Source organism: Sinocyclocheilus grahami, unplaced genomic scaffold (assembly GCF_001515645.1).
Source record: "Sinocyclocheilus grahami isolate Dianchi unplaced genomic scaffold, SAMN03320097.WGS_v1.1 scaffold750.1, whole genome shotgun sequence".
Classification (NCBI taxonomy): Eukaryota; Metazoa; Chordata; class Actinopteri; order Cypriniformes; family Cyprinidae; genus Sinocyclocheilus; species Sinocyclocheilus grahami.
This window is the reverse complement of record NW_015505929.1, coordinates 194,260-210,291: the sequence shown is the minus strand read 5'-3', so window position 1 is coordinate 210,291 and position 16,032 is coordinate 194,260. Positions and strand designations below refer to the sequence as shown.

The window sequence follows — 16,032 nt, the reverse complement described above, 5'->3', positions numbered from 1 at the left end:
AAAAAATATGAATTGCAAGATATAAATTTAGAATTACGAGAAAAAAAATCGGAATTGTCAGATATAAACTGAGAATTGTGAGAAAAACACTGAATTTCAAGATATAAACTCACAATTCTGAGAAAAATAGTAAAAAATTGTAAGATAAAAAGTCGCAATTACCTTTTAAATTTTGTTTTATCTTGTAGAAAAAATAAGCTTCCATAAATATGAGTGTCTCACATTGTGGCATTAGAAATGTAAAAATGTAAGGCTTCAGAGTCTATGCCTTCATCATTCTTTGATTCTTTGTACTTTGTACTAAGTAGTTACCACAATCCCCTCCAAAACAGGGTGAGCACGTTAAAAGTGTTGTCTTTTTCACTTTTTCATACATAAATACTCCTTACAAAACATGGCAAACCAGAGCAAAACAAACAAATGGAGAAAACAAACAAATTGGCACCGATCACTTGTGACAAGTGTACTATAAAAATAGTTCCTTCTTCTTTCTGGTGCCTGATTAAAGCAAACACAGGCATGCAAGAGATGAAATCTCATCATCATAGCATCCCAGACCATGAGGATAAGTACAACTGAATCATCCAGCATCAATATTTTTTTTACTTTCCTTCCTTTTAGCTCTTTCAAAATGTGCTTTGAACACTTCCTTTAAGTTTACAGTATCATACAAAAAGTGCACTCGGCTAACTGCGTCGGAAATGATGCGTGCGTTCCACCGTGAGAGAGACTTGTGCTTGTGTCTTCATTTTGACCTGCTGTGTGTATGGGTTGTGTTGGCGTGTGTGTGGCTTTAAGCCCTTTCTCTGTACTTCAAACGAGCTGTTTGACAGCTTGGGGATGTTCTGTGACCTTCAACACATCAGCCGAGGTGTTTGTGTGAATGTCTCTTTCTTCTTAGTGCTCTGATGCGCCTTAAATGTCTCTCTCTATACTAACTGTGTGTGTGTGTGTGTGTGTGTGTGTGTGTGTGTGTGTGTGCGAGTCGTTCAGTCCTACTACAGCGAATCACTGGTCTCCAGGCCCAGCCTGGTCATGTCGGAGTGGGAAGGATCATTGTCCTCGTCCTCTTCGTCCTCTTCGTCATCATCATCATCCTCCTCGCTGTGACCTCCCATCAGGACCTGCTGCATGGCCAGCGTAGCTCCATCTGAAGAGAGCGTCTGTAGGCCGTCCTCACCCACACCGACTGTTACCGTAGTACCTGAGTATGACAAACAAAACGCTTCGAATCTACATAAAACTGCTAAACATTGGCAATTAAATTATAACACTTAATCATTATTTTTGCAAAAACGATTAAAGTCTCATGGGTTATTAATAGTGCTGTCAAACGATTAATCACATTTAAAATTGACGTAATATTTTTTTTATGTATATCTAAATACACACATGCATGTATATATTTAAGAAATATATATGTTATGTTAATATAATAAATACATTCATATAAACTATAAGTTAAATTAATATAAATATATACATGTATATATTTTCAAAATACATACTGTATGTGTGTGTATTTATATATACATAATAAATATACACAGTGCACGCACATATACTATGTAAACAAAAACTTTTATTTGGATACGATTAATTGCGATTAATCGTTTGAGAGCACTAGTTATTAATCATCAATTATTAATCAGTTTTAACAAACAAAAACAACATTAATTTAACCTGTCAGAACATTTTTTTTCTTAGCTTGATAATGTGATGCTTTTCTTGTATTTTACTAGATTCCGTCTCTACAGATCTGGATGTTGTCAGTTAAATTAACTTGTTAGCAGCATTACAATAATAATTATTATTATTTTTTCAAATTAAATTAAAAAAAAAGATTATTAACTGAATTACTAAATTCATGAATTATTAATCCATACACACTGTATCATTAAATATTTATATATGTATATATTTATATATGTATATTATATTAAATGAAAATGTTTTAACTAAAGCAGCATTACAAATTCAATAATTTTTTTAATTAAGAAATTAAATTAAATAAAAATAAAATGATTATTAAATTAGAAGATTATACATATCATGAATTATTCTTCCATAAATGTCATAACATATTTATGTATTCAATTAAAAATTTATTAAACGGATAACAGAATAAGTTAAACAGGAAATTATATTAAATTAAGATGTTTATTACATTCAAATAATTACAAAAATCATAAATGATGCATCCATAAATACCATTAAATTTTATATATATTTTTTAATTTTTTCTGCTTATTTCTACATGTGGTCACACCGCATGACTTTTGGCAGACAAATTGTTTTGTTTAAAATATTATTTTACTACTATTAATGTTATTTTGGTTATTATTAATAATAACCAAATAAAGAAATATTCAAGAATTTCGGTCGTTTAATAAAAAATCTTTTTTCTTCATTATGATGTCAGAACAATTGTCATGACATGTTTTATTTTATACTCTCCAACAAGATCAAAATTAATTTGATTTAAATTAAAAATATACTAATCATAAAAGAGGTTTATTCAAGTCATTCTATGACTGAATTGCTTTTTAATGTATTTTTGAATAATTGACTAGAAAATGGACCCATGTAATCAGTCAGGTCTGCTTTGGTAAGCATTAGATTATCAGAGCAACCATACAGCAATGTGCTATAAACCACTCAGAACACCACAGAAACCACACAGCAATGCCCTGGCAACCATCCTATCAACAGTTGGAGTTTTGCACACCCCTTCTATATCTTAAAATGTACCACTGCGCCTCAAACTAAACTCATATTCTGTGTTGCTTAATCTATAATGTCTCATGGGCCGTACCATCTTCCATGGTGACCTGCTGCTGGGACACAGAGGAGGCGAGGGAGTTGGGCCAGAAGCGTTGTAGGGGGCGCGTTTGGGGCGTCTTCTTTTTGCTCTTGGGTGTGTCCGAGGAGCTGGCGTCCAGCATGGGCTGAAGGATCCGTCGGCGTGCGTTAATAAACCTGAAGACATCGAGTCAGTCAGAGGCGATCCAGACGACTACACTGACCTGCATACAGTATGTATCAACGTCTGATAACTCACCAGTTGTTAACCTGCAGCAGGGTGAGGTTGGTCTGCAGGGCGATCTGTTTCTTCTCATCTTCTGTAGGGTAAGGGTGCTGGGGGGAGGGGGGGGGGGGCAGAAATAATTCTCTCTATTGGTTAGTGTCTCTATCTTTGAACTCTCTACATGTTAACTTTGTCTTTCTCCGCTTCATTAGAACAATGTGTCTCTGTGGGCCGCCCGTCTAAACAGACGCCTGACAGAAAACCTCCCCGCAGGACTCTTCAGCGATCAGCGCTCTCTCCAGACGCTTAGTCACATGAGCAGCTGGTATTTGTGAGAGTGAAAGCAAACATGTGTGCCGTCAACACCTACCAGCTCACTTAATTCATCTATACATTTCTATTTCTTTTCTATTTTCATTTCTTAATTCATCTATACATCAATTCAAGCTGTCAGAACGTTTTCCTCAGAGTAGCTCTGTGGTCTGATAAGAAGTTTTCATTATATTTCAGCAGATTCAATTAACAGCACTACAACTAAAATGGTTTTCAATTAAATTAAGGTATTAAATAAAGATTATTCAATTATTTACATAGAACAAAAGTTTTTACATTTGAAAAAATCTTGATCTTTTTTGCATCATAGGAAAGTTTTGTTTAATATGGACTGCTGGTTAAAAGTTTGGGGTCAGTAATTTTTTTCCCCTGAAAAATATTAATACTTAATGACCAAAAGTGACAAGCACTTACAATGTTTATTTTATTTTATTTTGAATAAATGCTTTGATGTTATTTTTTTTATACTTAATTCTTCAAAGAATCCTGAAAAAATGTTTCCACAACTGTTTTCAACAATAATGAAATGTTTCTTGAACAGTAAATCAGCATATTAGAATGATTTCTGAATGATCATGTGACACTGAAGACTGGAGTAAAGATACTGGAAATTCAGCTTTACATGCTGTCAGAACGTTTTCCTCAGAGTAGCTCTGTGGTCTGATAAGAAGTTTTCATTATATTTCAGCAGATTCAATTAACAGCACTACAACTAAAATGGTTTTCAATTAAATTAAGGTATTAAATAAAGATTATTCAATTATTTACATAGAACAAAAGTTTTTACATTTGAAAAAATCTTGATCTTTTTTGCATCATAGGAAAGTTTTGTTTAATATGGACTGCTGGTTAAAAGTTTGGGGTCAGTAATTTTTTCCCCTGAAAAATATTAATACTTAATGACCAAAAGTGACAAGCACTTACAATGTTTATTTTATTTTATTTTGAATAAATGCTTTGATGTTATTTTTTTTATACTTAATTCTTCAAAGAATCCTGAAAAAATGTTTCCACAACTGTTTTCAACAATAATGAAATGTTTCTTGAACAGTAAATCAGCATATTAGAATGATTTCTGAATGATCATGTGACACTGAAGACTGGAGTAAAGATACTGGAAATTCAGCTTTACATCACAGGAATAAATTACATTTTACAATATATTCAAATAGAAAACAGGTGTTTTAATTTGTAATAACATTTAACAATTTTACCGTTTTTACTGTATTTTCTATTAAATAAATACCACCTTAGTGCGCCTAAGAGCCTTCTTTCAAAAACATAAAAAAATCTTAGCAACCCAAAACTTAAATAGTAATGTACATCCATTATATCTACTTAGGAACTTTTTTTATTATTTACTATTATAATAATTATTAATAAAATATAATAATTATAATTTTTTATTAATACTGATAACAGCAGACAATCATACTATGACTTTACCACAAAATATTCCTATTATACATTACTTTTACTACCCCAATCCAGGTGATTGTCAATTTATCCACTACATTTGAGATATTGGCTGTACTGTATTTTTCACTGAAGTGAACATGAAATGCTGTTTGTAACTCATTTAAAAAAAAAAAAGTAAGGCGATAAAGCTGGGGTTAAAACAATAAGAGGGCTCTGAGACTTGGTGTGAACAGTAAAAAATCGTTTGTGATCAAACACTCTTTCTGTGAACACTATAAAACAGTGAAGGACAGAAAAAACTTACACCGATGTGCTGGAAGAGCCAAGAACGCATGACATTGGTGGCGTGTTTGGGAAGGATGCCTCTCTTGGCCTTAGACGAATTGTCCTCCTGACTGAAAAAGTTTAGATCCTGGTTCAACTGCAGCTGAAGCTGTGGGAAATACAGACGGGGCTGTCAGGAGTGTGTGTGTGCTAATGCCATTCGTATTGTAATAGATTATGAAGATGTGCTGCTGAATAGTTGAATCAGCACACCAGAAAAACTCTGAATGCTGCATGAAATGAGCGTGTTCGTTGACGGCATCTCACCTGTGAGTTCTGGATGCGTATTGTTCCAGGTGACAGAGTCTGTGTGACCACCTGCCCCTGTGGAGTAACAACTGTAACAGGCTGATACACTGTACCACCTGGGTTAAAACAAACACGCTCACACAGTCAATATACGACGAAATGAGAGAATGAGGAAGAAAACCGAATCGGAGAGCAGGAGTAAAACAATCAACAAACCTGTTAGCACCTGTGTGGGGTTTACGGCTGTGACGGTAACGTTGCCTTGCTGTAAAGCTGACGCTGGCAATACAATACCTTGGGGACTCATGGCTCCAGAGAAGGAACTCGGCGGCTATGAGGAGAACATGTGCATAGCGGTTATTTCCTCAGCGGAGATGGAGATTTCTACAGTGTTTTTGAGCGTACCTGTGTCTGTGTTGGGGAGTACGGGCTTCCTGGCTCTCCACTGAGCAGCGTCTCACTGTTCATCTTGGTCTTGAGGCAGGCGATGTAGCGGCTGCAGAAATCTTTACACAGGTCATTCACCTTCTCCAGCTCCAGCAGGTGAATCCGTAACACCTGGATGGCCTTCACCATCTGTTCGATTAGAAAGCACAGTACAGTCATCAGAAGATCAACTGAACTTAATGAACTGTTTGAGGTCTGCATTGGCATTAAAGGGTTAGTTCACCCAAAAATGAAAATTAGCCCATTAATTACTCACCCTCAGGGCATCCTAGGTGTATATGACTTTCTTCTTTCAGTTATATTAAAATTTGTCTTTGATCTTCCAAGCTGTGTAATGGCAGTCAGAGGGTGTTGCAGTTCTTCAGTCCAAAAGAAGTTAAATAAAGCGCATCCATCCATAATAAAAAGTGCCTCACACGGCTCCGGGGGGTGAACAAAGGCCTCCTATAGCGAAACGATGCGTTTTTGTAAGAAAAATAACCATATTTAAAATTTAATAATCAATTTAATCTAGCTTGCGCTCACTGTTGTACACGGAAACAGCTCCGGGCGGATGACGTAAGATGTCGGCGTTGCACATGCGCTGCTCAGAAGTGATCAAAACAAAACAGCGGTCACTAATTATAAGTACAAAATGAGGATTTGTAAAGAAGAATGTCGGAGGATTTCGATATAAGCCAAGAGGAGACTGGTTTTCCTTTGCTAAAGTAAGGAAACTTTGCTTCCTTTGCTCCTGTTAACAAATGTTGGTTTTCACGAGACTCACCGGTGCATGTGCAGCGCTGACCTCATAGGTCATCCTCCCGGAACTGCTTCTGTGTACAACTGCTGACGCAAGATACATTAAAGTGATTATTACGTTTTGAATATGGATATTTTTCTTACAAAAACACATCGATTCGCTACAGGAGGCCTTTGTTCACCCCCCGGAGCCGTGTGAGGCACTTTTTATTATGGATGGATGCACTTTATTTCACTTCTTTTGGACTGATGCACTGCAACACCCGCTGACTGCCATTACACAGCTTGGAAGAAGAATTTTTAATATAACTCTGAAAGAATATAACTGGATTCATCTGAAAGAAGAAAGTCATATATGCCTAGGATGGCTTGAGGGTGAGTAAATAATGGGCTAATTTTCATTTTTGGGTGAACTATTCTTTTAAAATGAACCCTGAATCCAGCCCACTGTATGACACCCTAAAACCAAACCTGACATCGCTCACTCTGTTTTCACTTCCTCACCAATCATGTAGTCTGAGATGGACGCTCAAATGCATGTGTTAAAATTTAAATATTTATTATTATAATGTTTTAGTTCCTCATGTTGGGTAGCTGATTAGGCAGCAACCTAATGCTGCTTCACCATTGAAGTTATGACCAATACAATAAGGGTAATAAGCACTAAAAACTAAAACTAGTTATTTTAGATGCTATAAAGTTAATTTAAACATCACAATACTATAATGTAAAGCATAAAAATAGAAGTTCATTTTGAGATTTGCTAAAGATTACATTAAAGTGTTATTAAATTATTTGTGTTTTTAAAGATTAACAAAGTGAGTGTTAGATGATGTAAATTTAAAAATTAGCATGCACAATTAAATATCCATATCAACTGATGTCGATTAAATCTTTAATATTGACATATTATATATCATGACTGTTTTATATTAGGGCTGCACGATTAATCGAATGTGATTGTCATGCGTATCTTGTCAGTAAAGCCGGTTCTGTGATTAGTAGTAGCCTAAATCTCCATCACCTGCTTTCAGATGGAGCAGCGTTTACTACACAGAGCCGTAGTTCACTGACAAGCAAGGCAAAATCACGTTCATAATCTCGCGATTATGAAATCGAAGAAATCGTTCTGCGATTATGAAAGCTGTTCGTGTAGCATGTCAGTGATCTACGGCTCTGTGTAGTAAATGCTGCTCCATCTGAAAGTACGTGAAAATACCACATTTAAAAACATGTTTTTACTCCAAACTCACTTCATAACGTCAGTCGAGTGTTTGAAATAAATCCTTCTGTGAGATGATGAGGCACGCAACATATTTCATAGTATTCTAAGCAGTGATAAAGGCTATGTCGATTAGCATTGCATTATTATATACTTTATTATAATAAAAATTATAATAAGACGAACTTAGATAAACCATATATTGTCGAAGTCGTGTGTTTATTAGTCACACTGAATTAATCAAAGCAGTTGAATCTTCTGTTTATTCAGCTGCAGCGATAGGCATTTCCTGGGTTTCTTCTGCGAGGCGTATTTGGAGTTTCAGCGCGAGAGAACCCTCTGGCCTTCGGATAGAGATTTACTGCTGATCACAGAACCGTGCTTCACTGAAAGATACGCATGATGACAATCGCAGCTTCTGCCTAATCGCGATTTATCGCCTTTGCGATTGAATTTCAATTAATCGTGCAGCACTATTTTATATCATGCATTACTGAATGTACAATGCGGATCAAAAGTTTGGGGTCAGAATTTGTTTTCTTCTAATTAAGAGTTATATTCAGCAAGGATGCATTATATTGAACAAAGGTGACAGTAAATACGTTTATAATGTTACAGCTGGTACATTTATAAAATATTCATTTTTCAAATAAATGGTGTTTAATTAAATTACATAAAATTATTACTTATTAGGTTATTACATTAAAATAAATTATTTACAAAGAACAAAGTTTTTATATTAAACAAATCTTCTTTGTGTTTAATGTACTCTACTATACAAAAGTTTCGGGTCAGTAAAATTATTTTATTTCCGAAATAAATGAATAATTTCAGAAAGGATACAATCAATTGACCTGACTTTTTTTTGTTAAAAGTATTTCTGTTTTTAAAAAGATGCTGTAATTCTATTCATTAAATAATTCTGAAAAAATGTATCATGCATACAAAAATATTAAGCAGCGACCGTTTTGAACATTAATAATAATAAATGTTTCTTGAGCAGCAAATCAGAATGATTTCTGAAGAATCATGTGACACTGAAGACTGGAATAATGATGCTGGAAATTCAGCTTTGCATCACAGCAATACATTTCAATATATATTCAAATAGAAAAAAAAGTTATTTACATTGTGTTATTCGATCAAAAATGCAGCCTTGGTCGGCATTCTTTTATAAAGATTTTTTTTTTTAATTTACAATTTTTTTAACAGTAGTGTAAACACCAAAAACTTCTGTTTAACGAGTGATTCTTACCAGATTGTCCAAATCGGGGTCCTCACTGAAGAAAGCCTTGCCTTCTTTCTCCTGGTTTCGCACAAAGTTCTCGATATCCACATCGAAGCTGGCCGAGGTCACGCACTCCGAGCTCTGAGTGGATTGCTCGCATTTCTCAAAGAGCAGCGCCAGCAGGGGGAACAAGGGGTGTCTGACAGTCAACAAACACATCATTTATACATCAAACCAAAAACGCACAGTCAACTGTGCTTTTTCAGAAACACGTCACAAGAACAAAGAAAAGAAGCTACCTGTAAATGGCCGTCTTGTCGACCTCCATAGGAGTTTGTGGCTCAGACGGTGCTGAGCTGCTCTCCTCTTCCTCTCTCTCCTCCTCTTCCTCCAACCTCTCCTCCACTTGTCCCGCCGACTGCTCTCCCACTTGCATCTGCACGGGGCACAGAGGGGCAGAGAATGAAGATGTGTGAGGTATGTGGAAGTTAGCAGTGTCAGCTGGCATGTCTGCGGGCGGTAACATCCGTGTGTGGGCCGCTCTGAGAAACAGCCTTTCTGTCACAGACCCTAAGGGCTGACATGGGGTTTCAAAGCATGCAACAAAACCTCATTTTTTACAAAGTGGCTTCTCTCTCAGTCCTTAAGACTACTCTATCTTTTTCTGTCAGATTTAGAAAGCTTTCACAGATTTAACAGTGGTTTTTCACATTAGTTTCAGACTATTTAGCAGAAAAACAGTGTAAAAATGCAGAGATACCAGCACATTGAGTGACTCAACATGCAAGATATGCAGATGTCTTGTGTAATAATTTATTTGGACATCAAAATATATACAGTAAGCTAAGAACCAACAGTTCTTTTGGATTCTTTTCTCATTCATACAGTTTTTTTCTTTGTACTTTATAGTTGGGACAGGCCCACATGATTGAGTGCATGTGACGGAGCGCAACAATAGCGTTGATTGAAAAGGGGGAAATGTTAAAAATATTTCACGACTGCTGGAAAATCTCGGGTTAGTCTCGAGTCTCTCTATCTCTCCATCCGATGCCGCAGAGATCAAACTTCCCAGAATTCACAAGACATCAATCTCAGATTGTGAGTTGTCATACTTGCATGTTTATAAAGCGTTTATTGAATTTTTATTGCAATATAAAGATGAGTAATGCTTTATTTAAAAGGGCAATTAAACACACTCACGCAAAACAATAACGGTACTCCATTGGCTGTATGAAGAGCTCTTTGGCAACACAAACCTGCTCAGCCTCTTGGTAATCCTCCATGGACACCGATGGGGATGTCATCATAGTTACTGTTGCTGTGGACAACGCTTGGGCATTCTATAAAGCTGATCTTCAGCTCCACTAAACTGACACAGTCACAAAAAAGACAAAGATTTATGTGAAAAACGGCAAAACAGCTGCAAATCTTTACCAGAAAAAATAATATATAAATACACACACACATATATATATATATATATTCTTATATTCATCTTAAAAAACTTTTCCACTGGTCCACTTTTGCACAAATGTAGTTATATATCTCTTTTTATTTTCACACATATATATATATATATATGAAAATAAAGAGATATAACTGTATATGCATGTATGTGTGTGTTATTTATATATATATATATATTTCTGCTCACTTCATAACTCTCTTTACTTTTCTCTTTTTACTCTTACCTTAAAATGTTTAACTTGTTGTTGTTGTTATTACTAACACCAAGACAAATTCCTTGAACATGTATACATGTATTTGGCAATACAGGTGATTCTGATCCTTTTTATTCATTGTATAAGGGCCATAAAGTGCTTTATTGACATGCAAATATAGGTCAGGCCAATTAATCAATATTTAAAACTTGTCAAAATGATTTTTTTTGTATTTGGACGTTATAACCAGCATATAACCGTGCACGCTTATGCAAATATCGGTAGCTTCAGCCTTACCTAACTGAATAATTAACATTTTGTTTCAGTTTTTATTCAATTATTATAGTAAATAGTTTGTAAAATAACTGTTTAATTCCACATTTCATTTCATATATATATAAAAATCGACATTATACATGTAATGAATCACCTTGCTCTATAAACACCCGTACCGATTAAAAACGCAAATCAGTTTTTATTGTATTTTCTTCTCAAAATCAAAACTTTGTACTTTACGTGTAAGTGAGAAAACGATGTATAAAGTCTTGTTTGATTTGATGCATTACATTCATTTGCTTCAAACTGAACTTGTGCGCTAAACGGGATACACATCTGCAGTGCTCTCTGCGAACACAAAGTCGCGATATAAATAGTAACCTCGCTAAATATCTCCGTGATGTATCTGCACTGCAACACGACTTCAACGAGGGATTCGCTTTGAATGGCCTTAAATATCTACTTTTAAACACATACTCGAGTTGCTTGTCAACGTTCCCGGAATCACAATTTTCTTGTAATGTGGTTTTATATCTTCGTCGTGGTTTCTTCCTTTCTTCAGCCACAGATGCCTGAGTGCATCTCATCCTCTCTATTACTGTAGGCGCCATGTTTGTTCGGAGTCTCTATTCAAACCCATTGCTTATATGTTCAAATCGATACAGCGTTTTCCTCGAAACGCCAGACACCCCTGAGAACCGCGGGCGCAATTAATACTCAATTATACTGCATAACCTGCGACATAATGCAAAAACACAAACCGCCTGGACTTTTCGCTCACTTATGAAAAACATCGTCTCTGTCTCTTTAAATATAATAAAAAGGCTGCCCATTATCGCCTATCAATCAATCTAAGGGACGTCGGGCTATCCCTCCCCACCAGTGCAGCCGCCATTCGCACTTCTACAAAAGATCATAAAAAAAAGAGCTGGGCCTCGACTGCGAGTCGAGCCAGAAAATCTCCCCCGAAACCGCCGTCCAAACATCCGATTTCAGCCCAAAACCATCCAGACCGCGCGCCTCCCACGGAAGCGCCGAGTGCATTTTTAGCGCGCGGCCCAGATCGCTTGATTGATAGGGAGTCGGAAAAGAAGCTTTTGAGTGACAGCTTACCTTAGTGCCAATCTTCGTCACAATGACAAGCGGCTGCAGCAATCGGGACCCGCTGCTCTTCCATGTCGTCACAGCGTAACGGCACGCAGGCAACTTTGCTCATGAATATTTATGAGGTGGGAGGAGACATTACGGTATAGGGAAAAGCGCTCGCCCCCTGAGACTTCTGTCTGTGGGGGCAATGTTGCATGCATATTATTACAAAAGAGATTGTAAAATTATTTTGTAAATTAGATTATCAAATTATTACAATTTTTGCATGGTGCACGGACGTCTTAAACGGCCATCCAGAGCATTACATTAAAAAAAAAAAACACTGTGAAAATGTTAACGTTCCAGCTACTTTATTTTTTGCTTTCCCTTGTTTTTTCCTGTAACCGCAAATAATTTAGCGATTTATAAACTGACATATTTCAAATATTAGTATCATAAACGGCATGCTTCTGTGAGCTTTTCAGTTTGAGCTGCCTTCATCCAGTTCAGGCTCTGAAAAAAAGGTGAAAAAAAAAGTTAATCTGAACTTTCATAATCATTCTAAATGCGCAACAAAAATGGGGTAACTCAAACAGAGCAAAGGCAATTTTCAGTTTGAGCTGCCTTCATCCAGTTCAGGCTCTGAAAAAAAGGTGAAAAAAAAAAGTTAATCTGAACTTTCATAATCATTCTAAATGCGCAACAAAAATGGGGTAACTCAAACAGAGCAAAGGCAAATATATATATATATATATACCCACCAGAGAACTTAAATTCTGGGAACTCGGTTAAGTCTCCACTCCCATAGAGTCTCTGGAGTTTGTTTAGTTCTTCACTAAAAGCTTTCTCATATTCTGGTCCAGCATCTACAGGGCCACCAGAGGCTCTATGGACAACACGGAGTGTTATTAAGAATATGTGAGAAGTTTGATATATATTGGAATGCATGGAATGTTTTACTGTTATTTGATTTATGTAGTATATACTGGCTCTCTGTGGAGTATTCCCTTATCTTGTCGAGAAAGAGTTTCTGTATCGGATCCAGTTGTGCTGCAGATGTGAGAGAAATCCCTGTTAGTTGTTACACATAAATATGCAGTAATTCTAAAATGTCAATATTAGCCAGAATGCTTTCATTATGTGCTTTGATAATACAATTCAGATTAGAATTCCACTGCACTGCATGTTTAAATAAAAAATATTTATAGGCCTACCTTCCAATTAATTATAACTTATCCCAATAAAAGTATTTGCATTATGAAAAGCAAACAGGCAAAAAGAAAAAAAAGATCCATAATAAAGGATGTCAAGAGACAGGCATGTCCACCCTCTTGTGGTAAAGATCAGAATAGCTCAAAAGAAACCTACAGAGCAAACCGTGCTGATTCAATCCAGGCATCAGTGTGAGCAAATATTTGTGTTATGGGAAAATGTTTACAGAAGCCGTACACATATAAACTTTCTCTTCGTTGTTACAGCAGGTCAGTTCTTGAATTCAGACATCCATCAGATTAGAGACTGAAATCCCTTGCTTATGTTTGTGTGGCATGGAACGTCTTTTTGTTTATTTTAGGGGGAAAAAACTAAATACTGCTAAAGCTAACATCCCAACAAAGTAAAAACAGAATGCAAAAGAATTCTAGTTCTAAACTATGTAATGAACTTTAGTATTTTCTGCAAAAATAAATACATTAAAAAAAAAATTAGATATGCAGCAAACAGGACAAGAAACAACCATAAACAAATGGTCTGTCTGTCGCACTATAAAAACTTAAGTGCAAAGTAATTATGCAAGTAAATGTATTTCAACAATGAATTGCATACAATTATGCATTTCTGAAAATTGCATAGAGCTTGTGAATTTGACCTTTATGATAATATATAACATTTGCAATATCTTGGAGTCATTTCCCACAAATAACTGTCAACAAAAATTGGGAGGGTGCATAAACAACAACTAAATATTCCTATTTTTGTAAGATTTATGTAGGTATTGAATGCAATAAGTGTGAAACGTACCCTCAGTTAACTCTTCAGTTGCCTCTGTCTGATCCTCTTCCTCTAAAACCTCAGTGTGCACTAGAATTGGGTCCGTTAGATTGATAGATCTTTGAGCATTACCAGACATTTCTGACATAGCATCTACAGCTTTACTTAGAGAGGCAGATGTGGTCTCAACAACAGGAAGATGCTCAGTTGATTGAGGTGAGGAGACTTCTGGGATGGTGCTAGAGACCTGAAAGGCTTCTTCACGACAAACTTCTCGAAGGGTTGGAACTTCACCAGAGGCAACAGCCACAGCCACAGCTTCAGCACTGGAAATATCTGGTATGGAGTTAGCTGTGCCATCTGTAAAAAAAAAAAAAAAAAATTACAAAAATAACATACTATTTATTACTAATTTACTTTTGCCAACTATCAAAATGATGGGTGTCAACCCATTTAAAAAAATTAATTTGTGGTACACAGACAAACAAAATATATACACAAATAAACAAACAAATCAATCAACTTTTTGTTCAAAATGTACATCGTTTTCTACAATGGATGACATTGCAATTCAATAGATATTATTCCAGTCCAGACCACTAAAGTGAGAGGGAGGGCTCATGCTGTAATTTTTCATGCTAGGTTAATTTCATATTAGACAATAGTTTATGAAAACCATTTAAAGGGGTCATATGATGTGATTAAAAATGTTCCTTTCTCTTTGGAGTGTTACAAGCTCTTGGTGCATAAAGAAGCTCTGTAAAGTTGCAAAGACTAAAGTCTCAAATCCAAAGAGATATTCTTTATAAAAGTTAAGAGTCAGCCACGCCTACCTAAAACGGCTCGTTCTAACACACCCCCACATGCCTACGTCACTATCTGGGAAGATTTGCATAACGCCGCCCAAATGTTCACGCAAAGAAAGAAGGTGTAACTTTTATTCTCGCTCTAGTATTGTTGTTGCCGCCGCCGCCATGTCATGAAGGCAATATATTAAATAGTTTACCTTGTGATGTACCACAATAAAACTAAGAACATCGATTTTTTGGGGGGGCCTTTTAGGGACATCTGACAAATATGTGTTTTTTAAATTTTTTTATTAATTATTTGATTAGATTTTTTTGCTGGGAAATGCTTCAGCTATCATATTTCAGTTGGCCTCTGAGATGTGTCCCATTCTCAATAACATAAAAATAAATAAAAGCTACATGACAAAAAACCGCTGAAAAACAAATGACAATTTCCCTCCCATAATTCATTTTGTTTATATTATAATAGTCTTTCCATGGAGCATTTGTGGCTGTATCTTTTCGAGACTTGCTGAAAATTTCCCTGAACATGCTCACGTTTAATGAACCCTCACAAAAAAAACAAAAAAACATCTCGACTACATTCAGTTGTTGAACGGTCACCAAATATCTTTCAGTAAAAACGGAACAGAAATAAATGAGTAGGTTGACACTAGAGAGGTTTGCCAGCAAAACCTGGTTTTAGTTTTTAGTGTTAATGACTGAAATTATGGAATAAAATGCTGAACAGCCAGTAAGACTATTAGGGTGAATCTCACAAAAACATGTCCAGGTCACACCAAAATACTAGTATTTTGCATTAAAATATGACCCATTTCAGGACCATTATATTTTATGATTCTCATTACTGTAATAGAACAATTTTTTAAATTACAACGGAGGTTTGCCAGCAAAACCTGGTTTTAGTTTTTAGTGTTAATGACTGAAATTATGGAATAAAATGTTGAACAGCCAGTAAGACTATTAGGGTGAATCTCACAAAAACATGTCCAGGTCACACCAAAATACTAGTATTTTGCATTAAAATATGACCTATTTCAGGACCATTATATTTTATGATTCTCATTACTGTAATAGAACAATTTTTTAAATTTTAACTATTTTTTAAAAAGTAAACCTGCATAAATTAAAAGCAGTACAACAAATATTACCAACATGTATAATTACGCAACAATTTAAATAATATATCAGCATTTTTTTCACATTACAGTTATGCGAAT

General features: G+C 35.6%; 1 protein-coding gene across 3 annotated transcripts; it reads right to left on the bottom strand.

Moving 5' to 3' along the window:
- Positions 1–363: 363 nt before the first annotated feature.
- LOC107560978 (homeobox protein PKNOX1-like) lies at positions 364–12,132 on the bottom strand. Of its 3 annotated transcripts, none has more exons than XM_016245294.1 (11): positions 12,042–12,132; positions 10,248–10,360; positions 9,291–9,427; positions 9,019–9,190; positions 5,759–5,929; positions 5,570–5,684; positions 5,372–5,469; positions 5,085–5,213; positions 3,062–3,138; positions 2,816–2,979; positions 364–1,204 (listed from the first exon to the last, which is right to left on the bottom strand). In XM_016245294.1, the coding sequence occupies exons 2-11, from the start codon at positions 10,296–10,298 to the stop codon at positions 999–1,001; spliced, it is 1,320 nt and encodes a 439-aa protein (XP_016100780.1). In that variant the 5' UTR covers positions 10,299–10,360; positions 12,042–12,132; the 3' UTR covers positions 364–998. The 3 variants fall into 3 exon arrangements, with proteins under 3 accessions (XP_016100780.1, XP_016100781.1, XP_016100782.1); XM_016245295.1 differs by lacking the exon at positions 12,042–12,132 and adding an exon at positions 11,406–12,034; XM_016245296.1 differs by lacking the exon at positions 12,042–12,132 and adding an exon at positions 10,683–10,707.
- Positions 12,133–16,032: the final 3,900 nt, after the last annotated feature.

Bases quoted from the DNA above. Each gene is read 5' to 3' on its own strand.
- LOC107560978 (XM_016245294.1), bottom strand. From the start codon at position 10,298: ATGATGACATCCCCATCGGTGTCCATGGAGGATTACCAAGAGGCTGAG. The intron at 5,685-5,758 runs GTACGCTCAAAA...TTCTCCTCATAG, and splicing joins ACTCCCCAACACAGACACAG to CCGCCGAGTTCCTTCTCTGG. The intron at 5,470-5,569 runs GTTTGTTGATTG...GTTTTAACCCAG, and splicing joins CCCCACACAGGTGCTAACAG to GTGGTACAGTGTATCAGCCT.